The sequence below is a fragment of the Kogia breviceps genome, chromosome 12 (assembly GCF_026419965.1).
Source record: "Kogia breviceps isolate mKogBre1 chromosome 12, mKogBre1 haplotype 1, whole genome shotgun sequence".
Taxonomy (NCBI): Eukaryota; Metazoa; Chordata; class Mammalia; order Artiodactyla; family Physeteridae; genus Kogia; species Kogia breviceps.
In genome coordinates, this window is record NC_081321.1 from 42,056,318 (window position 1) to 42,080,375 (window position 24,058).

Genomic DNA, 24,058 nt, shown 5'->3' on the forward strand with positions numbered 1-24,058 from the left:
ATTCAGTCCCTGCTCAGGGAGGGGAATGGCTGCCCCCAGTTAATAGCCATGACCCTTTGGCTGGGTCTAGGTTCCACTCCCCAACACACTTTCCATAACCCCAATCCTGTGGTTCTCCTTATTGCTTTTATTATTCTTTGCCACCACTTCCCCACAGAACCACAGAATAGAATTATTAGACAAACAAAAGTTTGTCATGCTTGGGATCAGACCTCATGTTATAAAAATATGTCACATTTGCTTTAATAATTTTTTTTAACAATAAAGTAATATGGGCTCATTGTAAAAGAGTCAAATGCAAATACAGAAATATATATTTAATATAAATATGTGAATGTAAATACATGTTTATATAATGTAACATTAAAATACATATATTTATATTGATGTATAAATATATTACAAATATAAATATACATATATAAATATAAAATGTAAAAAATGATAGGCTCCCTTAAGCCTGCTCTTCATACCACTGTTAAATGTTTATAGTCTAATGCACAGGTTAAATTTTTTTTAATAAAAATGAATCATACCTTTCATGCTGCAACTTGTTTGCTTGTTTTTACACAAAAGTATATCTTGGTTTTCTCTTTTTAAAACGATTGAAATCCACAGGAAGACTATAACAATCATTCATGTATCTCTGACATCTTCATATGTCATTATATATAAGACATGCCTTTTAACGGCTGTGAAGCCTCGTTGGGCCTTCGGAAAGCATTTCATATCTGTTATCTGTTCTAGTTGAGGCTGGCAGAACCCCTGGTAGGGAGTGAGGCTAGATGTTACTACCCCATTTCACAGATTAATAATAAATTGAGCTGGGACTAGAACCTGCCTCCTCTGTCCAGACTCAAGTTGAAAGCTCTTTTCACTGTCCCGCACCTTCTCTTTGTAAACATCAGGGATTCAAGTGAGGGATTGAATTATGTGACTCAAATTCACATTGGTCAGCACTTTTTTTTTTCAGTTTTATCATAGTTTTGTGGGGGTTTTTTTTGATGTGGACCATTTAATTAATTAATTAATTATGCCTGCACCGGGTCTTAGTTGTGGCACATCTTTGCTGCCGCATGCGGGATCTTTAGTTGCCTTATGCAGACTCTTAGTCGCAGCATGCATGCGGGATCTAGTTCCCCCACCAGGGATCGAACCTGGGCACCCTGCATTGGGAGTGGGGAGTCTTACCCACTGGTCCACCAGGGAAGTCCCTGGTCAGCACTTTTTGATCTCTAAAGAACTTCCTTCTTGTTAGAAGTAGAAGACGCATAAAAAAAGGATGTTTTCTGCCCTTGAGGAGAATCAAGTAGATATACATACGGAAAAAGTCCCAGAATACTGTCAAAGCACTGACTGCTAAGGTGTAAGCAAGACGAAATGAGTACTGAGAGAACTGATGTATCATACACATTTAGCCCCTGCAGCAATATTACCATTACAACGCTGAGATTCTTCGTCATTGTTTTTTTGTTGTTGTTGTTTGTTTTTAAATAGTCTTCCCTGCTAGATTCTCAGCTCCTAAAAGAGGTTGATGATGATGAAGAAAACCAATAATAGTGAAGGATGAGTTAATAGAGTTCATCAGGAAAAAGCTAACTGGAAGACCCAAAGTTGTGAACTGAATTCTTTGGAAGAAGGGAAGAGCAGAGCCAAGTGAACGTGTATGTTTGGGGAAGTAGTAAGTATTTACCGAATATAAGTCATTAAAAACTGCGAAATATCCCAGTGAATGAGTTTTCCTAGTTCTTTCCGTCGTCACTCACAGCTTCCACCCCACCCCTCTACCCTCCATCCCCGATCAAGAAGATCCTCTGTCTTCCTCAAACAATCCAACTGATGCAAGGAGCAAGGCTGGAAGGCAGAGAGAGCCGGAAGTCGCCACAGTACTCATGTCAGTGGCCCCGGAAAACTATATTTTTAAAGAATTCCATGAAAGGCTATACCCTTTTTTCCTAGTAACCCAAACCGCGAGTTTCCAAGTCAGTTCTCTTTGTTATCTAACCTATTTCTCTTCTCTGCAAATTTAAACTCTTTCTGACCTCTGAAGATAAAGGGGAGAAGAAGGAGGCAGGGGGCTGGCCTTCACAACAGCAGCTAAGCTACACGTAGCTGAGGAAGTCGGCTCCCACTAGAAAATATGGGAAAACCCGCACTCCCAAAAGGCTTTAGCCCTCAGAGGGGCTAGACCTCGCCGGCCGGCGTCACGTGAGCACGCAGCGCGGCGAGTAAACTACAACTCCCAGCGCGCCTCGCGGCCCGCAGGCGTTACGTACCTCTCGCTGATTGGTCGCTGGGGATATTTGAAAGGAGGGGCTGGCGCGGAAAACGAAGGTTACATTTTGGATCCTTGCGGAGTACTCAGTCTAGTGGGTAAGTCCTGCCCCTAGGAAGAAGAATGCTCTCTGGGACCGGAAGGCCTGGAGGTAGTCGTGAATGTATGTATGCGCCGAGGTGAATGGGGCCCCAGCGCTGACTTGAGGAAGAGGCCGGGCGTCTCTACGAGGGAGGGTCGGGAGACCTCGGGACGTCCTGGTGGTGCTGAAGAGCTAGGTGGAGGCCTCTGGTGTGGGGCGTTGGTTGGTGGGACAGGTAGTGAGGCTGGGGATAGGCTGGGAGGAAGGAATAGCAGAAGCGTCGGTTTATAACGGGAGCCCGGCGTCTTGGCATATACACGTCTTTCCGATAGGATTTCTGATGGGATTTTTTGCCCCCCGCCTTGCGCGGCCTTCAAGCCCTTCTCCCGCCCTTCATTTAGCTCCTTTACAAATCTTCTCCGCCTTCCATAATCCGCTTTCTTTCCCCTAGTCCCGCGGCACCATGAGGATCTTCAAAGGAGTCAACTTTGGGACTCTGCTAAGAAGTCCAAAGGAGGCTGAAGAGCTGCTGCCTGACTTGAAGGTGGGAGTGCTGTCTGGCTGTGGATACACCTGGCTTACCAAGCTGAGCTGTTTTGTTTTTTGACTTATTTGAAGAGACAGATTAGTGGAGATCCACTCTTGAGCAATCTCATTTCTAGTTCCTTTCCCTATCTTTTTTTTCTCATTTGGTAGCCTCATTCACATCTTCCTCTCCTCCTAGGAGTTCCTGTCCAAGCTTCCAGCTGATTCTCCCAGCTGCCGATCTGATGCCGAGAGGAGGCAGGCTTGTGATGCCATCCTGAGGGCTTGCAACCAGCAGCTGACTGTCAAGCTGGCTTGCCCTAGGCACCTGGGGAGCCTGCTGGAGCTGGCAGAGGTGGCTTGCGATGGCTACTTGATGTCTACACCCCAGCGCCCACCCCTCTACCTGGAACGAATTCTCTTCATCTTTCTGCGGAACACTGCTGCACAGGGAATCCCAGAGGCCACACTCCGAGTCGCTCAGCCCCTCCATACCTGCTTGGTGCAGTGTTCTCGACAAACTGCTCCTCAGGACTATGAGGCTGTGGCTCGGGGCAGCTTTTCTTTGCTTTGGAAGGGGGCAGAAGCCCTGGTGGAGCGGCAAGCTGCATTGTCAGCTCGGCTAAAGGCCTTGAGCTTTCTAGTACTCTTGGAGGATGAAAGTACCCCTTGTGAGGTTCCCCACTTTGCTTCTCCCACAGCCTGTCGAGTGGTAGCTGCCAATCAGCTATTTGATGGCAGTGGGCATGGTCTGAATGAAGCAGATGCTGATTTCCTAGATGACCTGCTCTCCAGGCATGTGATCAGAGCTTTGGTGGGAGAGGGAGGGGGCTCTCCTGGTCCTCTTTCCCCGCAGAGGGCCCTCTGTCTCTTGGAGCTCACCCTGGAACACTGCCGTCGCCTCTGCTGGGGCCACCACCACGCCAGAGCCACCAGGACAGTGGAGAAGGCCTACGATTACCTGAGGAACACCAGTCTGGCCCCCAGCCTCCAGCTTTGCCAGCTGGCAGTTGAACTGCTGCAGGTTGGCAAGGGAGGACCCCAGGCAGTGGCCAAGCTTCTGATCAAGGCATCAGCTGTCCTGAAAAACAGCATGGAGGCACCGTCACCCCCACTGCGGGCATTGTGTGACAGCTGCCAGTTCTTCCTCTCAGTCCTGGAGCGAGGCACCAAGGGGCACTATGGACCTGATGCCATTCTGGGCCTCTTTGCTTTTCTTGGCAGCTACTGTTGCCTCATCCAGCAGCTGCAGGATGGGGTGAGTTAAGGACCTAGAGGTAGGGTGGGAATGTGGTTCTGTGGACTCTCCATCGTGCTAGGGTCTTCGGTAAGATCTGGAAGCCCTGGCTCCCGCCTTGGTAAGCTGCTCTCTGGAGCATGCCTGCCAGCCAGCAAGCAGCCTAGTATACGCTGAGAGGGCAGTGGCCCATCCTGATGTCCTTCTTCCTACTCCCCGGGCTGTCTCAGCTCTCCAGGGCTCTGGGCCAGTCTTCAGCTTGAAGCTCCCTGTCCCTCAAACCAAGCTTTCCCTTCCTTCCTCAGGTCTGTGGGGACTCCTCCAAGCAACTGCAGGCTTTGGTTCAGATGCACTTTCAGGGACTTCACCTCTACACTACGGTGGTTTATGACTTTGCCCAAGGCTGTCAGGTACCATCTGGAATCAAAAAACCTGGACAGGTCCTAGGGTCTGGAGTTGCTTGACTGCCCTCAGTAGAGCTTTGGGGTTGCTTTGGCTTTGGGCATGAGGTGGGGTGGACATCACCTTAGACCTATTATGTTTCCTCTCACCTTTTTTGTCACTTCAGGAAGGTGATTTGACTGACCTGGCCCAGCTAGTGGAAAGTTGCAAATCTACTGTTGTCTGGATGATGGAGGCCTTACAGGGCCTGTCAGGCCGAGAGCTGACTGACTACCTGGGGATGACTGGTTAGTGCCCTAGAGCCCAGATACAGGATTCTTGGGAGGGTAATCGCTTGTTAGGCAGGCAAGTAGCACTAGCTGGATAGTTCTGTGGGGCCTCCCTATGGCTTAGGAAGGCAGTGAGAAAGACATTTATAAGGATCTCTGTATTTAACAGCAGGAGAGAAGTGATGAGGCTCATTTATCATAGCAGATGTGAATTTTTTTTTCATTGACTTTGAAATCTGACTTGGTATTTGTTTCGTGAAAATGTAGAGCATTTATAACTTAAAATTTTTTTTTTGTCTTTTTAATTTTATTTATTATTTATTTATTTTTTTTTTTGCGGTACCCGGGCCTCTCACCGCCGTGGCCTCTCCCGCTGCGGGGCGCCGGCTCCGGACGTGCAGGCCCAGTGGCCGTGACTCACGGGCCCAGCTGCTCCGCGGCACTCGGGATCCCCCCGGACCGGGGCACGAACCCGTGTCCCCTGCATCGGCAGGCGGACTCTCAACCACTGCACCACCTGGGAAGCCCTATAACTTAAATTTTTTAAAACCAGGTAGAACATTCGCATGATTCAAAATTCAAATTGCACAAAAAGGCATACAGTGAAAAGCCCGTCTGCTGCTCCTAATCCTACTCACCCAAGTCCCACTCTGCAGAGGCAGCTAATGTGGACAATTTCTTATGTATCCCTCTAGAGATATACTGTGTATATCTACTATATGTATATATTACTATATATATGTGTATATTAACCAACAGGCATATATATTTCTCCCCACCCTTTTTATTGAAATATGCATACAGGAAAATACTAAGATCATAAGCAGACAGCTTGATGGATTTTTTTTTTTTTTTTTTTTTTTATGGTACGCGGGCCTCCCACTGTTGGGGCCTCTCCCGTTGTGGAGCACAGGCTCCGGACACGCAGGCCCAGCGGCCATGGCTCACGGGCCCAGCCGCTCCGCGGCATGTGGGATCCTCCCAGACCAGGGCACGAACCCGTGTCCCCTGCATCGGCAGGCGGACTCTCAACCACTGCGCCACCAGGGAAGCCCATGATGGATTTTTACAAAGTGAGAATGGTTTGTAACCAACATCTAGGTCAAGTAACAGAGCATGACATAGACCCCTGAAAACCCCTTTTTGTGCCCCCTTCTGGTCCCCACCCCCCAACAGTAACCACTAACTATCCTAACAGCATCAATTAGTTTTACCTGTTTTGTATTTCATAATAAATTTCCCCCTCAGTTTTACAAAAAGCATAGCCCTTTAGTTTGAATTATATAAACCTAATGAGTTCAGTCACTAGAAGGTTTTGGAGAGTTTTTCATCTTCATATTTTCAGGTTGAGCCTGGCCACAGAGGTGAAAATGTCATCAGGAGTCACAAAAATTAATAGTATGAAAATTCTTCCCACAGAGTATTGAAGACCTACTTTATTTTCTCCCAGCCATCTACATCGATAGCCAAGAAACTGCCTAAACTAGAATTTAGGAAAATTGTATTCATTCAGTCAATATTTATTGAGTAACTGCTGTGTGCTAAGCACTGTTCTGAGTACTTAGATATGTCAGTAAATAAAACAAAGATCTCTGCTCTCATGGAGCCACATTCTGGTTGGGGGAGAAAGATCATAAACAGTAGAATAATTGAAGTACAGCATGTCAGAAAGTAGTCAGAAATATGGAGGGAAAGGAAAAGTAGAGCAGGATAAGAAAGGGAATTAGGAGATCAGGGTAGGTGAGGGGGGGCAAATTACCGTTTCAACAGGTGGTCAGGGACTTACCTGGCGGTCCAGTGGTTGGAACTCCATGCTTCCAGTGCAGGGGGTGTGGGTTCAGATCCCTGGTTGGGGAACTAAGATCCCACATGCCACGTGGCCAAAAAAAAAAAAAAACAGATGGTCAGGGTAGGCCTCTTGGAGAGGGTGACATGAGCACAGCCTGGAGGGTGTGAGGGAATTGACCATGTAGAAACCTGGGAAAGGATGTCCCCTGGCAGAGGAAACAGCCAGTGTCAAGGCCCTACAGCAGGAGAGGGGCTGGCGTGTTCAAGGACTAGCAGGGAGGCTAGTGTGGCTTCAGTGGAATGAGGGAAGGAGAGGGAAGTAAAGGATAGGCCAGAGCGTCTCCCCCAAAATGCTGACCTTTGGAGCAAGATGAAGACAGAGATTGGCATGTGAGGAGAGACGGGCCCTGTGTGGGAATGAGGGCTTGGCTTTTGTAAAACAAGTGCAGAGAGGCTGGCTGGTGTGGAGTTGCCTTCCTGGAATGGAGGGCACGGGCTGACTTGGAGCATGAAAGGGAGAGCTGTCCCGTTCTCATTCCCTAGCAATGGGGGTTCCTGGCTGATCTGGGGACTGCTGAGCTGACCACAGGTTTAGCATCTCTCTGCCGCCTCTCCAGCAGCAGAGGGCAGTGGAACCATTCCTGCGGTCAGCTGTACTCTCTCCCCTGCAGCCTCGTACACCAGTAACCTGGCCTACAACTTCTATAGTCACAAGCTTTATGCCGAGGCCTGTGCCATCTCTGAGCCCCTCTGTCAGCGCCTGGGCTTGGCAAAGCCAGACACCTATCCTGAGGTGCCTCCTGAGAAGGTATGAGGGCAGGAGGGAGGTTATATTGAAGGGAGGAGGGGGCTCAAGTAGCATGAAAGGGCCTGGCCAGGACCCTGCCTTGGAATAGAGAGTTAGGAGCTGCATGTTGGCAGCAGTACCTGGGGCAATGTTTCCCAGACCTCACCTGTACTGTTATTTACTTAATTTTTTTGATTGATTCACTTTTTTAAAAAAATCTCACTGCGCCTTCATATTTACTTTTTTTTTTTTTTTTTGATTCACTTTTTATATTTAGCCTTGTCCTGGGCCAGTGGTTTTCAACCTGGCTAGACATTAGAATCACCTGAGTGAACTAAAAAAAAAAAAATTCTAAAGCCTGTCCTAAGCTAATTGCTTCAGAATCTCTGGCACTGGAGCCCAGGCATCCAGATTTTTTTTTTTTAAAGTTCCTCTACGTGGTCCTTTGGGCAACCAGAGTGAGAACCACTGTCATAAAGCAAGAATACCCGTGAAATGATGGGCTGGCAAGACGGGTCATAGAGGGCCTTAGGTTTCATTTGATGAGCCTCTCGATTTAAGTGGAGACCTGGTATCGGATTGGTGTCTTGGGCTTCTTGGCATCACTGTGGTGAATAAACAGAAGGAAAGGACAACACCAGGCATCTAGGTGCCTCTAGCAGCCCAGGCAGGAAAGGGTGGGCGTCTCAACTGAAACAGCTTCCCAAGGGATGGAAAGAAGTGGGTGAGTGCAAGAAGTCAAGGATTAACCTGGAAAATGACTGGTGTGAGGGAGGGAGAAGGAAGAGGCCAAGATGGTCTCGCCTTTCCAACTCAGGAGAAGGTGGTGATTTTCTGAGAAGGGTCAGGAGGAGGAGCAGGTTTGCAGGGGTATGGGTGATGGATATATGGGTGGGATGGGTCGAAGCCTCAGGTTGAGAGCACCCAGATATTTAGTTCTTAGGTGTCTGTGGGGTGGGGTTGGGGGCAGGAGGACCCTGAGCACACACATCCCCCCCCATGGTACAGACTCCTTGCTTCCTCTCTCCAGTTTGGTCTGTTTTCTTCCTCTGGTCAGTTACACAGATGCTTCCGGCTGCACATAGAGAGTTTGAAGAAACTGGGTAAACAGGCCCAGGGCTGCAAGATGGTGACTTTGTGGCTTGCAGCCCTGCAGCCCTGTGGCCCCAAACACATGACTGAGCCAGTCACCTTCTGGGTCCGGGTCAAGATGGATGCAGCCAGAGCCGGAGACAAGGAGCTACAGCTGAAGTGAGTTGGTGGGGAGGGGGACAACCGTTTTTATCCCCTGGATAGGGCTGCTTTGGGCACTCATGGTCACATTCATCCTCATGTCTGAAAAAGGTACTGTTTCCCTCATTCATCATTATTGATTGAGTGCCGTCTGTGTGCCAGCCACTGTGCTGGGTGGTGGGGGGACAGCAGTGACAGGCAGTTGTTCTTGCTTTTACCACCGGAAACTGAGCTCTCAGCAAGCTGAGGCGGGGACTCCTTGGCCTGGGGCAGAGGTGCCGCGCTTCATGGGCTCCCCGGTGCTGAGCCTTCCCTCTCTCAGGACGCTGCGAGACAGCCTGAGTGGCTGGGACCCAGAGACCCTGGCCCTCCTGCTCAGGGAGGAGCTGCGGACCTACAAGGAGGTGCGGGCCGACACGGGGCAGGAACGTTTCAATGTCATCTGCGACCTGCTGGAGCTGAGCCCTGAGGAAACACCGGCCGGGGCCTGGGCCCGAGCCACCCACCTGGTGGAACTGGCTCAGGTGCTCTGCTATCACGACTTTGCCCAGCAGACCGACTGGTGAGGAGGAAGGCCTGGGAAGGCCACTCTTGCTTCTTGCCCTAGCTCCTCTTACCCTTCCTGGAGCCCGTTTCCCTCTCCATGTCCCTGAGCGCTCCCTTTAGTTTGTGGTCATGGGAACTCAATTCAAAGGATGAGGCCAGCTGTGCTGCAGAAGGCCCTTCCCAGGACAGCATGGCAGGTACTCACAGCAGCCTGGCTTAAGTGCGTCTTCTCCCTATAGCTCTGCCTTGGATGCCATCCAGGAAGCCCTGCAGCTTCTGGAGTCTGTGAGGCCCGAGGCCCAGGCCAAAGATCGGCTTCTGGATGATAAAGCACAGGCCCTGCTGTGGCTCTACATCTGTACCCTGGAGGCCAAAATGCAGGAGGTGAGCATGGTTGCTATGGGGTTGAGCAGGACTGGATACAGGGTTTATTTTCCCTGGACTCCAGTAAGCTCATGACAGCCCTGGTTTTCACCCTGATCGCCCCATCCAGGGTATTGAGCGGGATCGGAGGGCCCAGGCCCCTAGTAACCTGGAGGAGTTTGAAGACAATGACCTGAACTATGAAGATAAACTCCAGGAAGATCGTTTCCTATACAGTAACATTGCCTTCAACCTGGCTGCAGAAGCTGGTGAGGGCTGTGAATGTAGTGTGGTGGGATAGGGCCTCCTCTGTGGATTCCTACGGGTACCCCAGTTGTGAGGGAGGCTGCCCTGTGGAGTGGAAGGTGGGCCCAAGGGCAGAGGCTGTTATGGGGAAGAGGACCACATTTCCCCAGATGCCCACACTGAGAGAATGGCTGGTCCCTTTCTTTTGACTTACAGCTCAGTCCACATGCCTGGACCAAGCCCTGGCCCTGTGGAAGGAGGTGCTTACAAAGGGGCAGGCCCCCGCTGTGCGGTGTCTGCAGCAGACAGCAGCCTCCCTGCAGATCCTAGCGGCCCTCTATCAGCTGGTGGCAAAGGTAACGGGGCAGGGCATTGACACGGGCCAGAAACCCAGCTCCTTCACCTTTGGCCTGCGTCCCTGCTGAGAAGTCATGTCATCCAGTGTGGGCTCTGTCACCAATCTCCCTGAGTTAAATCCAGCCTCCAGCATTTACTAGTACATGGCCTTAAGCAAGTTGCTTAACCTTCCAAACCCATTTCCTTATTTCTAAAATGAGGGTAATAATAATACTAACTCATAGCCTTGTTAGCATTCAGTGAGATAATGAATGAAAGATGGTGTGTATAAACGGAATACTCAAACGTTAGCCATAATTATTAGTAATTATCAGATAATTTGAGACCTGTATATTCAGAAAAAACATAAATGCCTACAGATACAATTTTACATTTTTACATGCAATGTCAGGTTTCAAGGACTCCCTGAAGCTCTTCCCTGGACCCCATATTAGGAACCTCTGAAAAGGGACGTTGCACATAGAGGATCTTTGTTACTGTGGGCATTAGGTCATATTCCTAGCAGGAGGAGCCTGGGAAGCTGCCTGAGCCCTAGATTTGAGTCTCGGCTCTACCACATACGTGTTATGTGAACTTAGACAAGCAGCTTAACATATGTTAACCTATTAGTTTCCTCATCTGTAAAATTAGGATTAGAGTTGCTATGAAAATAAAGTGAGCTGGCACAGTGCCTGGCACATAGCAAACGCTCAGGAAATCCTGGCTATTGAAGACAACTGGCGTGTGGGCTTTAAAACAAGTGAGGGGGTAGGAGGGTTTGCAGACGCCCTCGCTGCTCTCCTCTCCGGCTCCCTGAGGATGGCCAGTGGTTGCTCTGTCTGGGTGGCCACATTCCAGCCAGGCCCTCAGGTCAGACCAAGGTCCCAAAGGGCTGGAGAGGAGGGGCTAGAAATGAAGGCTTGAGCACGAGCTGGGTAAATGTGCTGCTCTTGGCCTCCCAGCCCCTGCAGGCTCTGGAGGTCCTCCTGCTCATACAGATCGTCTCCCAGAGACTGGAGGACCACGCAAAGGCAGCCGGCTCCTCCTGCCGTGTCACCCAGCTCCTCCTGACGCTCGGCTGTCCCAGCTACGCCCAGGTGAGTGCCCAGCCGCCCTAGCCTGGGGCTGCAGGGGGACCTGGCTTCGCTGACCCAGCTCTCCTCTGAGAAGGTAAGCTACTGAAGGAGTGGCTTCTCTGCCTTCTGCGCCACATTTGGCTGAAGGATGGTTAAGTGTGGAGTGGTTGGGACGCAGCTGGGGGAGAGGAGGCTTCTTTCTCCGTCTCACTGCCAAACCAACCGTGCATTCAGTCTGACCTAGTCTGCGCTGGCAATATGCTGCTAATCCTGGGTTTCCCAGCCATTTCCGTTGTCGCAGTTGATACTTCTTGTTCACTTAGGGCTGTTACAATGTATCCTAACTGGTCTCCTGGCCTCCCAGTTCCTCCCTTTTCCACTCTGACTACTAGCGGGATCATGTTAGGAACAGATCTGATCTTATCTCTTTCCCGCTTAAAGGATTACATTGGCTTCTCTGCTACCTGAGGGATACTGTCCAGATCCTTTACTCTGGATTGCACACCTTCTATATTCTGGTTCACTCTTTGTCTTGCTGCTCCACACCATGAACTTTATGCTAATCGGTACCACTTACTTTATATTCCTCGTACGTACCTCGCTGTCTTTGGTTGTGGTAGACCCTCCACCCTAAATGTACCCTCGCCCCAACTTTTTTTTCCTTCAGCAAACCCGTACTTTCTTTTCAAGGCCTAGCTCAATTGTCTCCTTCATAAAGCGTTTTATATGTCCCGTTCTTCAAGGGCAAAATCAACCACTTTCCCCGGGTCCCCAACCACTAATGCTATTGTATCATGATTATGTAGATATTCCCACACACACACACACCCCCCATTGCAAGCTATTGGATGGAAGGGCCTGCTTACTTCTTATCCAGCTTTGTCTCTAGCTTAGTGGTTAACGGAAAGGTACTAAATGAGCATTTTAGTGAGTGAGAGAATAATTCCTACGTAGATTATACTATTTGAAATAATTTAATATTGAATTGGACAAGGTCAACATTTTGCTTGCGAATGCTTTAATTTGAAGAGTCTGGCTGCCTCTCGTCACCAGCATGCTCACGCACCCCCGATTGCTTCCTCAGTTGTACCTGGAAGAGGCAGAATCAAGTCTGAAGCGTCTGGACCACACCACAGATACATACCTGCTCCTTTCCCTGACCTGTGACCTCCTGCGAAGTCGACTCTACTGTGCTTGCCAGAAGGTGCTTCTCACTTTCTTGATCCCCGAAGGTCTTGGGTATGGGAAGGATTTTCGGATTCTCCAGGTAATCTGTCTGGCTCCTGAGGCTTCCCTGGAGCTGGGGAGAATGTTCGCGGGCCTGAGGAACAGAACCATCTGGCCTCGCCCTCCCGTGGATCGTCCACCTGTGCTTCTCTAGGAGCCATTCCATCCTTTTCATCCTTTTCCAGCTCCCTCTGGGGCAAGGGGGAAATTCTGTCCCGTGACTAGAAACTGGGATGACACTAGCACCCTCGACTGGAAATCCAGTGTGGTCCCAAAGACTGGGCTTTCTCACACACTAGCTGTGTGACTTGGCTGAGTCTTATGCCCTTTCAGGCTCTAGTTTTCTCTCCAGCTTTTATCATCTGAAAAGCAGGGGGTTGGACTATGTGATCTATAGGGGCACCTTGAGCTCTGGATTGCTGATCCTACCTCACTCACTGCTCTCCTCCGCCCCTTCCCCCTCCCCCCAGGTGGCTGAGGGTGCCTCTCTGCTGCTGTCTGTGCTTCAGGATCCTGCCCTCCAGAGGTCATCCAAGGCCTGGTACCTGCTGCGCGTCCAGGCCTTGCAGCTTGTGGCAGTCTACCTTAGCCTCTCATCAGACAGCCTCTCGGCCTCCCTGTGGGAGCAGCTCTGTGCCCAAGGTGAAAGAAGAGGGTGGATGGCCCTCCTTGTGTGGTTTGTGTTGTTTGTCCGCTGTCAGCTCTTCTCTGCCCTCGTCCCCTCTGCTGTCCAACTGCGTGGATGAGCCTACCTAGAAGCTGCCCAGAGCAGGCCTGGGGTAGCAAATGAGTTTGCATGCTGACTCTAATTGACTGCTTAGTGACTGCCCTGAACACTACACCGACAAGGATTCTGAGACTCCATGTAGCCTCGGGGGAGAGAGTTCTGTGATTGATTAGCTCTGTCTGCCTTAAGTGTGGAGGGAGAGGGTGAGAGCATGCTTTGCATTTGCTTTCTTAGTATTTGAAGGTGGTGGAAGTTCTGGCCGTATCATCTTCCTTCTTGTCCCTCCCACCTTCCCCCTACACTTGCATAGGCTGGCAGACACCTGAGATAGCGCTCATCGACGCCCATAAGCTCCTCCGAAGCATCATCCTCCTGCTCATGGGCAGCGATGTGCTCTCGGTTCAAAAAACAGCTGTGGAGACACCATTTCTGGACTATGGTAAGTCCGAGGAGGAGAACTAACATGGAAAGGAACAGGCTAGATGGCGGGGCTGGCAGTTTTGTCTGCAGAGGATCCAGGCTATGGGTCCTGGATCCACATGATGATGGTCTCGTCTCTCTCCTTTGCTACAGGTGAAAATCTGGTACAAAAATGGCAGGTTCTTACTGAGGTGCTAAGCTGCTCGGAGAAGCTGGTCTCCCGCCTGGTCCACCTGGGTAGTGTGAGCGAAGCCAAAGCCTTTTGCTTGGAGGCCCTGAAACTTACAACAAAGCTGCAGATACCGCGCCAGTGAGTACAGGGCCCAAGAGGATGCCGATTCCCAAACCTGAGTGCCTACGACCTTAATCGTGGGTTCCCAAACTATCCCACAGATTAACATGTTATATTTGGATGGGTTGGTGGAAGAATGCATTCCATGGCAAATAGGTGGGAAATGCTGAGTTAATCAAGATTAGATGTTTTTATTTCCTATAGGATTTATCATGTCCTCCAGTATGCTAACACACATTATCAATCTCCAGAAGAGAGATCTAGTATACAATGTTTCCCTAAACCTCTTTGCCCGGAGGATCCTTTTGGTGAGGAGTGCGGTTTGGGAAAGCCTGTCCTCAGGCACAAGGGTGAGTTGGTTTGAGAGACTAGTGTAGAGGGTTTTCATCAGGGAGTGCCTGAAGTCAGCCTTAGGAATTAAAGGCCTTCTAGACGCTGGAAAAGACTGTGATGGCCCTGCCTGGGAAAGGGGCAGAAAGAAAGACTCTCTAGGAGGGCTTCCTTGGTGGTGCAGTCGTTAAGAATCTTCCTGCCACTGCAAGGGACATGGGTTCGAGCTCTGGTCCAGGAAGATCCCACATGCTGCAGAGCAACTAAGCCCATACACCACAACTACTGAGCCTGCGCTCTAGAGCCCGCAAGCCACAACTACTGAGCCCACGTTCCTAGAGCCTGTGCTCCACAACAAGAGAAGCCATGACAATGAGAAGCCCATGCACCGCAACGAAGAGTAGCCCCCACTCACTGCAACTAGAGAAAGCACGCGTGTGGCAACGAAGATCCAACACAGCCAAAAATACAAACAAATAGATAAATTTATTTTTTTAAAAAAGACTCTCCAGGGCTTCCCTGGTGGCGCAGTGGTTGAGAGTCCGCCTGCCGACGCAGGGGACACAGGTTCGTGCCCCGGTCCGGGAAGATCCCACAAGCTGCAGAGCGGCTGGGCCCATGAGCCATGGCCGCTGAGCCTGCGCGTCCGGAGCCTGTGCTCCGCAACGGGAGAGGCTCACAACAGTGAGAGGCCCGCGTACTGCAAAAAAAAAAAAAGACTCTCCAGGAAAACAAAGGATTCCACTAATGGGTCGTCATCTTCTCTCCCAACCAGGTGTGCCCTGTTCCTGGTGCTGAAGGGGGAGCTGGAGCTGGCACGCAATAACATCGACCTCTGTCAGTCGGACCTGCAGCAGGTTGTGTTCTTGCTCGAGTCTTGCACAGGTGAGCAGTGAGGCCCCTATGCCCATGAGCAGCGGTGAGAGTGATGCACGCACTGCAACACAGCTTTACATGGCAGGGTTAGGTTCTCTTCTAAATCAGACTTACTTCTGTCCCAGGGCAAAGCTCCCTTCACTTCAGTCGGACCATTGGTGTCACTCCTTCAGATGGGCTGTCCAGGACTAACCTTACCTGCTTCCAGTTTTCAGTGCTAATATATATATACACACACACATATATACGTATATGTGTATATATGTGTGTATATATATGTATATACACACAACGTATAGACACATACATATATATATATATATATGTTTTTTTGTTTTTTTGTTTTTCTGTTTTTGTTTTTTGGGTTTTTTTTTTTTTGCCTGTGCTGTGCGGCTTGCGGGATCTTAGTTCCTGGAGCAGGGATTGAACTCGGGCCCCTGCAGTGAAAGCACTGAGTCCTAACCACTGGACTGCCAGGGAATTCCCAGCATGAATATATTTTAATTTAAATAAAATTGAATATTCAGTGCCTTAGATACTCGCCACACTTCCTGTGTTCAGTAGCCGCTCGTGTGGCTACTGTATGGGGCAGCACAAATGTAGCATACTCAGAAGGGTTTAAGCTAATAATAAAATATTGTATTTATGGTGCTTTTTTTTTTTTTCCCTTATCAACCACTTTTACCTGTAGTATTTCATTGGACCCACACAAAACCCTGGAAAGTTGAGTGGGAATGTAGAGTTTTTTCATTTGTAAACTCAGAAAATTGAGAAATTCAATGTTTGAGGCCAGGATCACAGGGCTAGTCAGGGGCCAGAGACAGGATTAAGACTTGGGCCCCTGGGTGCCGGCCTTCTGGCCTGAGCCATGCAGCCTTCTGAGCTGCAGATATGGGGGCTCTGTGGGCTGTGCTGATGCATTGTTAGAAGGGAAGAAAATGTTAGGATTTTATTGAAAAAATAGTAAGGATGCTAATATTTAGTATGTTAGTACAGTAATATATATGAACAGTTAGTAAGTAAATAACATAGGTTGTTGGCTGCTGAGGTAGCTCAGGACACACTGGTATCATTTCTCCCAGTTTTGTAATTCTTTTTCCACTCCTTCCTCAGAGTTTGTCAGACTAGCGCAACACCCAGACTCTGTGAAGAAGGTCCACTTGCAGAAGGGGAAGCAGCGGGCCTGGGTGCCCCATCCTCCAGAGCTTCCAGAGGAAGAGCTTGTTCTAAGAGGTCCTGTCCTGGAGCTGGTGGCCACCGTGGCCAAGGAGCCTGGCCCTGTAGCACCTTCTACTAACTCCTCCCCGATCCTGAAAACAAAGCCCCAGCCCAGCCCTGGCTTCCTGACCCATTTGCCCACTTGTGACTGCTTAATCTGTGCCAGCCCTGTCCTCTCAACAGTCTGTCTGCGCTGGACGTTGATCACAGCGGGGGTGAGGCTGGCCATGGGCCATCAGGCCCAGGGCCTGGAGCTACTGCAGGTTGTGCTGAAGTGTTGCCCCGCAGCCAGTGAGCGCCTCACCCAAGCTCTACAAGCTTCCCTGAATCACAAAGCACCCCCCTCTCCTGTCCTGGGCCTCTTCGATGAGATCTCGGCTCAGGCCTACGCACAGCTGGCACTGGAGGGGCTGAGCCAGCCATCAAACAAGAGCCTGGGGAAGGTCCTGGAGTCGGGGCTAAAGTTTGTGGCGGCTCGGATACCCCACCTGGAGCCCTGGAGAGCCAACCTGCTCTTGGTTCAGGCCCTTGCAAAGCTGGCTGGTCTCGGCTGCTGCACTCCCCAACTTTTTGTGAGCTCCTGGGGCTGGCAGCCGCCATCAGTAAAGACCCCTGCAGGCTCAGAACACTCTAAGCCTTGGAGCCAGAAACATAGTGGACGAAGACGCCGGCAAGAGGTCTCTGCTGCCCTGCCGCTCTCAAATACCTCTCTGAAAGGTCTGGAAGGTGGAGGACCACCCTGTACACCTAAGCCCCCAGGCCGGGTCAGGCAGGGTGGCCCTCGTGTCCCCTTCACCGTGTTTGAGGAGGAAGTCTTCCTTACAAAGAGCAAGCCTGAGGTTCCCAAGGCCCCCAGGGTACAACAGAGGGTCCAGACGCGCCTCAAGGTGAGATGGGACTGTGGCTAGGTGGTACTGGTGTTGAGTGGGGGTGATCCTGGAGAAGAGTTCTGCAGAGCAGGTGTCTCTGGAATAGCTTCCTAGGGCTGGGGTTGGCGGGGGACACCTTAAGCTCTCCTATTACTGCAGGATCCCTACATCTTCCATAGCAAGACCTAGTTCAAGTCCATCTTTGTTTCAGACAGAAGGAACTTTTCTTCACTCTATACGGTTCCTTTCCCTTTACATCCTTCCTCCTTATCTTCTGTTCCTTCCTCCTCTCCCTCCTTCCACACCCCAGAGTTACTGCCCCTGATTGAGTGTGGCCTAATACCTGGGAGGTTGATTCTTAAATCTTCCCCAAGGGCCTCTGTGATGGCGCCTCCACAGCACCACCTGCTGGCGGACAATGTCTTGTCACTTGACCCTTCTCCCTTTTCCACCATCCTAGGTGAACTTCAGTGATGACAGTGACCTGGAAGACCCTGTCTCCGTTGGGGCACGGCTTGCAGAGGGGCCCAAGGGACGGGACACTGCTTCCCGGGGCCGGGGCCGGGGCCGGGGCCGGGGCCAGGCCAGGAAGGGCCCGAGCGTGAAGACAAACGCGGTGGCCGCCCCAGGCAGTGCCCCTGGGCACCCTGGCCTCAGTGGCAGAAGCCGGAGGGTCAAGAAGCTGGCATCAGGACATTGTGAGGAGCTGGGCCCCGAGATGATGAGGACCATCCTTGAGGAGGAACTGACTGACAAGCAGATGGAAATGAGCTTTGAGATCCTCAGGGGCTCTGATGGGGAAGACTCAGCCTCAGGTGTGATGGCAAGGGTGGAAGATAGAGGTCCATGTTTTTGGGGGGTTGCCCTGGGGCCAAAACATGAGAAATAACTGGTGCCAAAGATGGAACAGGAAGGGCTTCCCTGGTGGTGCAGTGGTTGAGAGTCCGCCTGCCGATGCAGGGGGCACGAACCGGGAAGATCCCACATGCCGCAGAGCGGCTGGGCCCGTGAGCCATCACCACTGAGCCTGCGCGTCCGGAGCCTGTGCTCCGCAACGGGAGAGGCTCACAACAGTGAGAGGCCCGTGTACTGCAAAAAAAAAAAAAAGATGGAACAGGAAGAAAGTTCTTTTGCTGGCTCTGGGCCTGACCCTAGAAGGGAGAGCAAAGGGGGTGGCAGGAAGAGGGAACTCTAAAGGAAAGTCGTGTTGTCTGCCCAGGTGGGAAGACCCCAGCTCCAGGGCTCGATTCAGCCATAGGAGAATGTGAGGTGTTAAGACGGGATGCCAGCAAAGAGGAGCTGCCCGTCCGGGACCCAGATGAGAAGAGAGACAAGGATCTTGGTCCTCGGCTCCGACTCCCCTCGGCCCCCGTAGCCGTCAGTAAGTATGCTGACCACAAAGGTGGGATCGCTTGATCCCATTGCCTTTCCATACTGTCCTTGGTTCTGGTTTTGGACCATCTGGATCTGGTAGCCTTTGCACCTGGGTTTGAATCCCAGCACTCTTTGTCTACTAGCTGAACTCTAGTCACTCCACCTCTCTGAACTTTAATTTACTTAACTATAAGGTGGAATTTGGGGAGGATGGAGAAAGTTGATGCATGTAAACTGCATAGCTCCCCACTTGGCACACTACCCTTCATAAATGGTGGCTGCTGTTTTCCACGTGGGAGAGTAGATAGACACTCATTCTTGGAAAGTTCCTATCAGTTAGGAAGTCGAGGATTCATCTGTGTCTTGACCTTCCTCTAGGTCTCTCTATCCTGGATTCCATCTGTGACTCACTAAGCATTGCTTTCCGTGGGGTCAGTCACTGCCCTCCTAGTGGGCTCTACGCTCACCTCTGCCGCCTCCTGGCCTTGTGCCTGGGCCACCGGGATCGCTATGCCACTGCCTACCTTGTCACCGAGTCTGTCTCCATCACCTGTCGCCACCAGCTGCTCATCTACCTCCACAGGCAGCTCAGGTGAGTGCCCACCGTCCCTAAGGCTTGTGCTGGGACAGACTGGGGGGAGTGGTCCAGACTTTGAAGGAGGCAGAACTCACCCCCTCTCGTGTTGCCTGCAGCAAGGCCCAGAAGCGCCGAGGATCGCTTGAAATAGCAGACCAGCTGCAGGGGCTGAACCTCCAGGAGAGGCCTGGAGACATACCCCTGGCCCGCATCCAGCGCCTCTTTTCCTTCAGAGCGTCGGGACCTGGCCACTTCCCCCAGCCTGAGGAGGAGAGTTTCCAGGAGCGCCTGGCTCTGATCCCCAGTGGTATGGCAGCAGGCATCAGTGCCTCTGCTGTTCTTTTATTCATCTTCTTAGGGAAGAGTGGGGTGAAGGACTTTAAGGCATTAGTTAGTTCACACACAGATTTATGATCCTTATGGAAGGCCATGTCATACTTTTCCATCGACTAGACATTTTGTAACTCTCACCAAACAGATATACCTTAAATCTAGAAGTCTTTTTTTTTTTTTTTTTTTTTTTAAATCTCAGTTTGAGTTACCAGCAAATTCAGTGTCTTTCTTTCTTTAGGAGTAAGTAGTTCAGGTGTCCAGGGTCTTCCTATGCTAACATGAAACTTGTTCACGGATGATTTGAGTGCCTCACTGTATGTGGGGAGTGGTGGGGGGGAGCGGTTGCTAGTTTCTGTAGGGACACAAATAAATACAAAACATGGTCTCTGTCTACAGGGAGCTGTTAGGGTAAGGGAGAGCACCTTTGAACTCCAGTGGCCAGGGAAGTCTTCTAGGAGTTGTCTTGAGTGATGGACAGGGATTGCATGCAGAAGACAGGGAAAGGAATTCTTTGTAACAGCTGAAATAACTCTGGGCACGTCCTGTGTGTCAGGGGTGACCGTGTGTGTGTTGGCCCTGGCCACCCTCCAGCCTGGAACCATGGGTAACACCCTCCTGCTGACCCGGCTGGAAAAAGACAATCCCCCAGTCACTGTGCAGATCCCCACTGCCCAGAACAAGGTAGGTCTTCTGGGCCGGGGAGCAAAGTTGGGCTGGGGCAGGCTTCTGGTCAAGCTGTGGCTGGGGGATGGAGAGATGGTGGTCACATGGACAAGCAGAACTCTTACAACCCCATCTCCCTCAGCTTTCTGTGAGTTCGGCCCTAAAAGAGTTTGACGCCATCCAGAAGGAACAGAAAGAGAACAGCAGCTGTACTGACAAGCGGGAATGGTGGACAGGGCGGCTGGAACTGGACCGTAGGATGGAGGTGTGTGTCCCCAGCGTGGGGTGGGATCTGGCCTGCCCTAGGAATATCTTCTCTCTCAGGGGTCCCAGGTTCTTGCTGAGCCACCTCAAGTCCTTTCTGTAAGTGTAGGCCTAAATAAAAAATTATGTCACTTGGGAAGCACTTTGAACAAGAGTCTGAGACTTGAAGGGGTTATGGCAATGAAATGTTTAAAGATAAGTACAAGAAAGGAAGTTAAGCCCAAGGATCAGCCTCCTGACCACAGCTTTCATTTCATTTCCTGGCTTTAGCTTTTGCCCACCTGTTCGTATTTGTCAAAACCTAGTGATTTATTACAAATCATCTTTTTTTTAAAAAAAGATATATATATTATTTTTATTTTTATTTTTGGCTGTGTTGGGTCTTCACTGCTGCATGCGGGCTTTCTCTAGTTGCTGCGAGCGGGGGCTACTCTTTGTTGCGGTGCACGGGCTTCTCATTGCGGTGGCTTCTCTTGTTGCGGAGCACGGGCTCTAGGTGCGCGGGCTTCAGTAGTTGTGGCTCGCAGGCTCTGGAGCGCAGGCTCAGTAGTTGCGGCGCACGGGCTTAGTTGCTCCCCGGCATGTGGGGTCTTCCCGGACCAGGGCTCGAACCGGTGTCCCCTACATTGGCAGGCAGATTCTTAACCACTGTGCCACCAGGGAAGTCCCCCTACAAATTGTCTTATCTATACTCCCCCAGAGTCTCAGCAAATGAAAAATGTCTCTCGCTTCTTGCCTTTTATGACTGGCAGTAAGATAAGTAAGGCACATCCACTTATTGGAAGACCCATTTCCTCGTCTCCAAAATGTCGGTGCCTGTGGGGAAAGAAACTCAGCTTCCTCTCTGACTGACAGTTCTGTTCTGCATTCAGGTTCTCACCACTTCCCTAGAGAAGTATGTGCTGGGCTGCTGGCGGGGGCTGTTGCTGCCATCCAGTGAGGACCCTGGCCCTGCCCAGGAGGCCTCCCGTCTACAAGAATTGCTGCAGGAATGTGGCTGGAAGTATCCTGACCCCACTCTGCTGAAAGTGAGTTGAGCAATCAGGGAAGGGGAAGAAGGTAACCTTGACTTTCCCACCTGCCACTGAGGGTGGAGATGGGAGCTATGGTACTCAGTGACCACTGTTCCCCCGCAGATTATGCTCAGCGGTGCCAGTACCCTCACCCCACAGGACGTTCAGGCCCTGGCTTATGGGTTGTGCCCAGCCCGGCCAGAACGAGCCCAAGAGCTCCTGAGTGAGGCAGTAGAGCATCTACAGGGTCAGACGGTACCAAGCAGTAGGCATCTTGTCTTGGTGCTGGACAAGGTGAGGAGCCAGGGGCCGGAGGGGCAGCGCCTGGGGGGCAGTGGGCAGCTACCCGCCGCCATGCCCCTTCTCACTCCTGTGTACCCCTGGCTCAGGACAGTAACCTCTGAGTGCTCTTTGCCCAGGACCTACAGAAGCTCCCGTGGGAGAGCATGCCCAGCCTCCGGGCTCTGCCTGTCACTCGGCTGCCCTCCTTCCGATTCCTACTCAGCTACTCCATCATCAAAGAGGTGCGGGGTTCAGGGAGTGGGGACTGGGGGTGATTGGTGATTGGGCAAGAAAAGGTAGAGAAACCTGGGAAGAGAAGCAGGAGGTCTTAGGAATGGATCAGCTGTGGAAAGGGGCTTGGGGTTTGTGGGAGCTTGGGCCCTTGGGCCAGACCAGGATCCTGATCACCACTGCCTCCCCATCAGTCCGGGGCTTCGTCGGTGCTGAGCCAAGGGGTGGATCCTCGCAGTACCTTCTACGTCCTGAATCCCCAAAATAACCTGTCAAGCACAGAGGAGCAATTCCGAGCCCATTTTAGCAGGTCAGCAGGAGAAGAGTAAGAAGCGGGGTGGGGAAGGGTAGCACAACACAGGGGCAAATGTCCTTTTCTCCGAATCAAACATTGCAGCCCACGTCCTCCCTAGTGTTCCTTCTGCCCTCTTTGCCCCATAACCCTTCTTACTCCTACCTTTTCCCTGTAGTGAAGCTGGCTGGAAAGGGGTGGTCGGGGAGGTGCCGAGCCCGGAACAGGTGCAGGCGGCCCTGGCGGAGCATGACTTGTACATGTGAGTGCTCAGGGCAGGGAGCTGGGGAGAGGGACAGTCCCACAGGGTGGGTATCACCACGGTTTGCTCTGGGGCTTTGGAGCCCCTGACTGGCTCAGGACACCTCTGGAGACACAGCAGAGGCCTGGCCCTGCTAGGTCAGGCTCATCTCGCCTCCTTCTGCCTCAGCTATGCAGGGCATGGGGCCGGTGCCCGCTTCCTGGATGGGCAGGCTGTCCTGCGGCTGAGCTGCCGGGCAGTGGCCCTGCTGTTTGGCTGCAGCAGTGCAGCCCTGGCTGTGCGCGGAAACCTGGAGGGGGCTGGCATCGTGCTCAAGTATATCATGGCTGGCTGGTGAGTCTCGAGGGGCAAAGTCCATCCTAGGTCCCCATCCCAAGTGCTTTCCCAGGTCTGAACCCCAAATCCTTCCTCTTTTATGCCCCACCTCCTTCCTCCCACCCTACTTCCCTGGCATACCTGGGCCCTTAACCCTTTGCCATCCTCTATCCTCCTCCTGGAACTATGGGTCAAGGGACTTCCTCATTGGCTTAATCCCTCTCGACTCACTCACCACCACCACCACCAGTCGTGTTTTCCTAGGTGTTCTGTTTTAGACCCTTACTTTGTATTTCTTCCTTCTCTTTTCCCAGCCCCCTGTTTCTAGGTAACCTCTGGGATGTGACTGACCGTGACATTGACCGCTACACAGAGGCTTTGCTGCAGGGCTGGCTTGGAGCAGGCCCAGGAGCCCCACTTCTGTACTACGTCAGCCAGGCCCGCCAGGCTCCCCGACTCAAGTATCTTATTGGGGCTGCACCTGTAGCCTATGGCTTGCCTGTCTCCCTGAAGTGACCCCTTGGAGCTCTCCTGTTGCTGATAGAAGCCATGTGACTGTTCTACCTCCAAACTTAGATTTGGCCCTTACGATAACTATTTTAAATGATTTTCCCCAGTGTTTTATATGAAACATTTCCTTTTGATTTAATTTTTAATATAATAAAGATACATCACTTAAACCCTGTTTTGTGTAGTTCCTCTGAGAACATTTGAAGATAAGACTATTGCAGGCTTCCTACTGTGTGGTACTATAAATAGATAAGAATAGCTTGCAGGAGTTCAAGTCTGAGAGTGTTGGGAAGAAAGGCAAAACCAACAGACAAAGCTGGGCCTGTCTTGGCCTCAGCAGACAAAGCTGAAGGAGAGAGGGGCATCAAAATGCTCTAAGTGGGGACAAAGGCCCAAGGAAAGGTAGAGATAGATCCATTGAGAGTGTCTTGGCCAGGTTCCCTCATGTCTATCCTGTCTTCCTGCCCTCAGGTATCCTGGGAGTGACACAAGTTTAATGCCTCAGTTGCTCTGCCCCCTCCTAAGTGGATGTTATAGGCTGCCGTCCTTTCCCCACAAACAGCTGTTACACTTGTTAGTGCCATGCACTTTAGCAGCAGATTCGAGGGGGTTCTGATGCTGATGTACGGTTTTTCTCTCTCCAACTGGATTAAGTTCAGAAGTACGTATCTTAACACTCTTATGTATCCCTCACTTCTAGCACAGGGTAAAACACTGCACTGATTAATAAACCCCCTGCTGTATTTTTTAGTTGATAACGGGCCTCCTTTGTGTTCTCTCCACCGCCAGACTCCCGCTTCATCTGCTCAACGCATTCC

The 24,058-nt window shown here is 51.2% G+C and overlaps 1 protein-coding gene across 1 annotated transcript; it reads left to right on the forward strand.

Moving 5' to 3' along the window:
- Positions 1-2,504: 2,504 nt before the first annotated feature.
- Positions 2,505-23,319, forward strand: ESPL1 (extra spindle pole bodies like 1, separase). The gene is made up of 31 exons (XM_067009386.1): positions 2,505-2,553; positions 2,809-2,901; positions 3,082-4,140; positions 4,425-4,529; positions 4,688-4,808; positions 7,250-7,386; positions 8,423-8,616; positions 8,921-9,160; positions 9,384-9,528; positions 9,638-9,776; positions 9,970-10,109; positions 11,052-11,186; positions 12,250-12,369; positions 12,863-13,034; positions 13,430-13,558; positions 13,693-13,849; positions 14,937-15,046; positions 16,151-17,142; positions 17,585-17,939; positions 18,344-18,505; positions 18,877-19,090; positions 19,192-19,382; positions 19,962-20,089; positions 20,214-20,336; positions 21,208-21,363; positions 21,472-21,642; positions 21,768-21,872; positions 22,056-22,171; positions 22,332-22,415; positions 22,584-22,748; positions 23,045-23,319. Exons 2-31 carry the CDS (start codon positions 2,821-2,823, stop codon positions 23,244-23,246), a joined length of 6,348 nt encoding a protein of 2,115 aa, XP_066865487.1. The 5' UTR covers positions 2,505-2,553; positions 2,809-2,820; the 3' UTR covers positions 23,247-23,319.
- Positions 23,320-24,058: the final 739 nt, after the last annotated feature.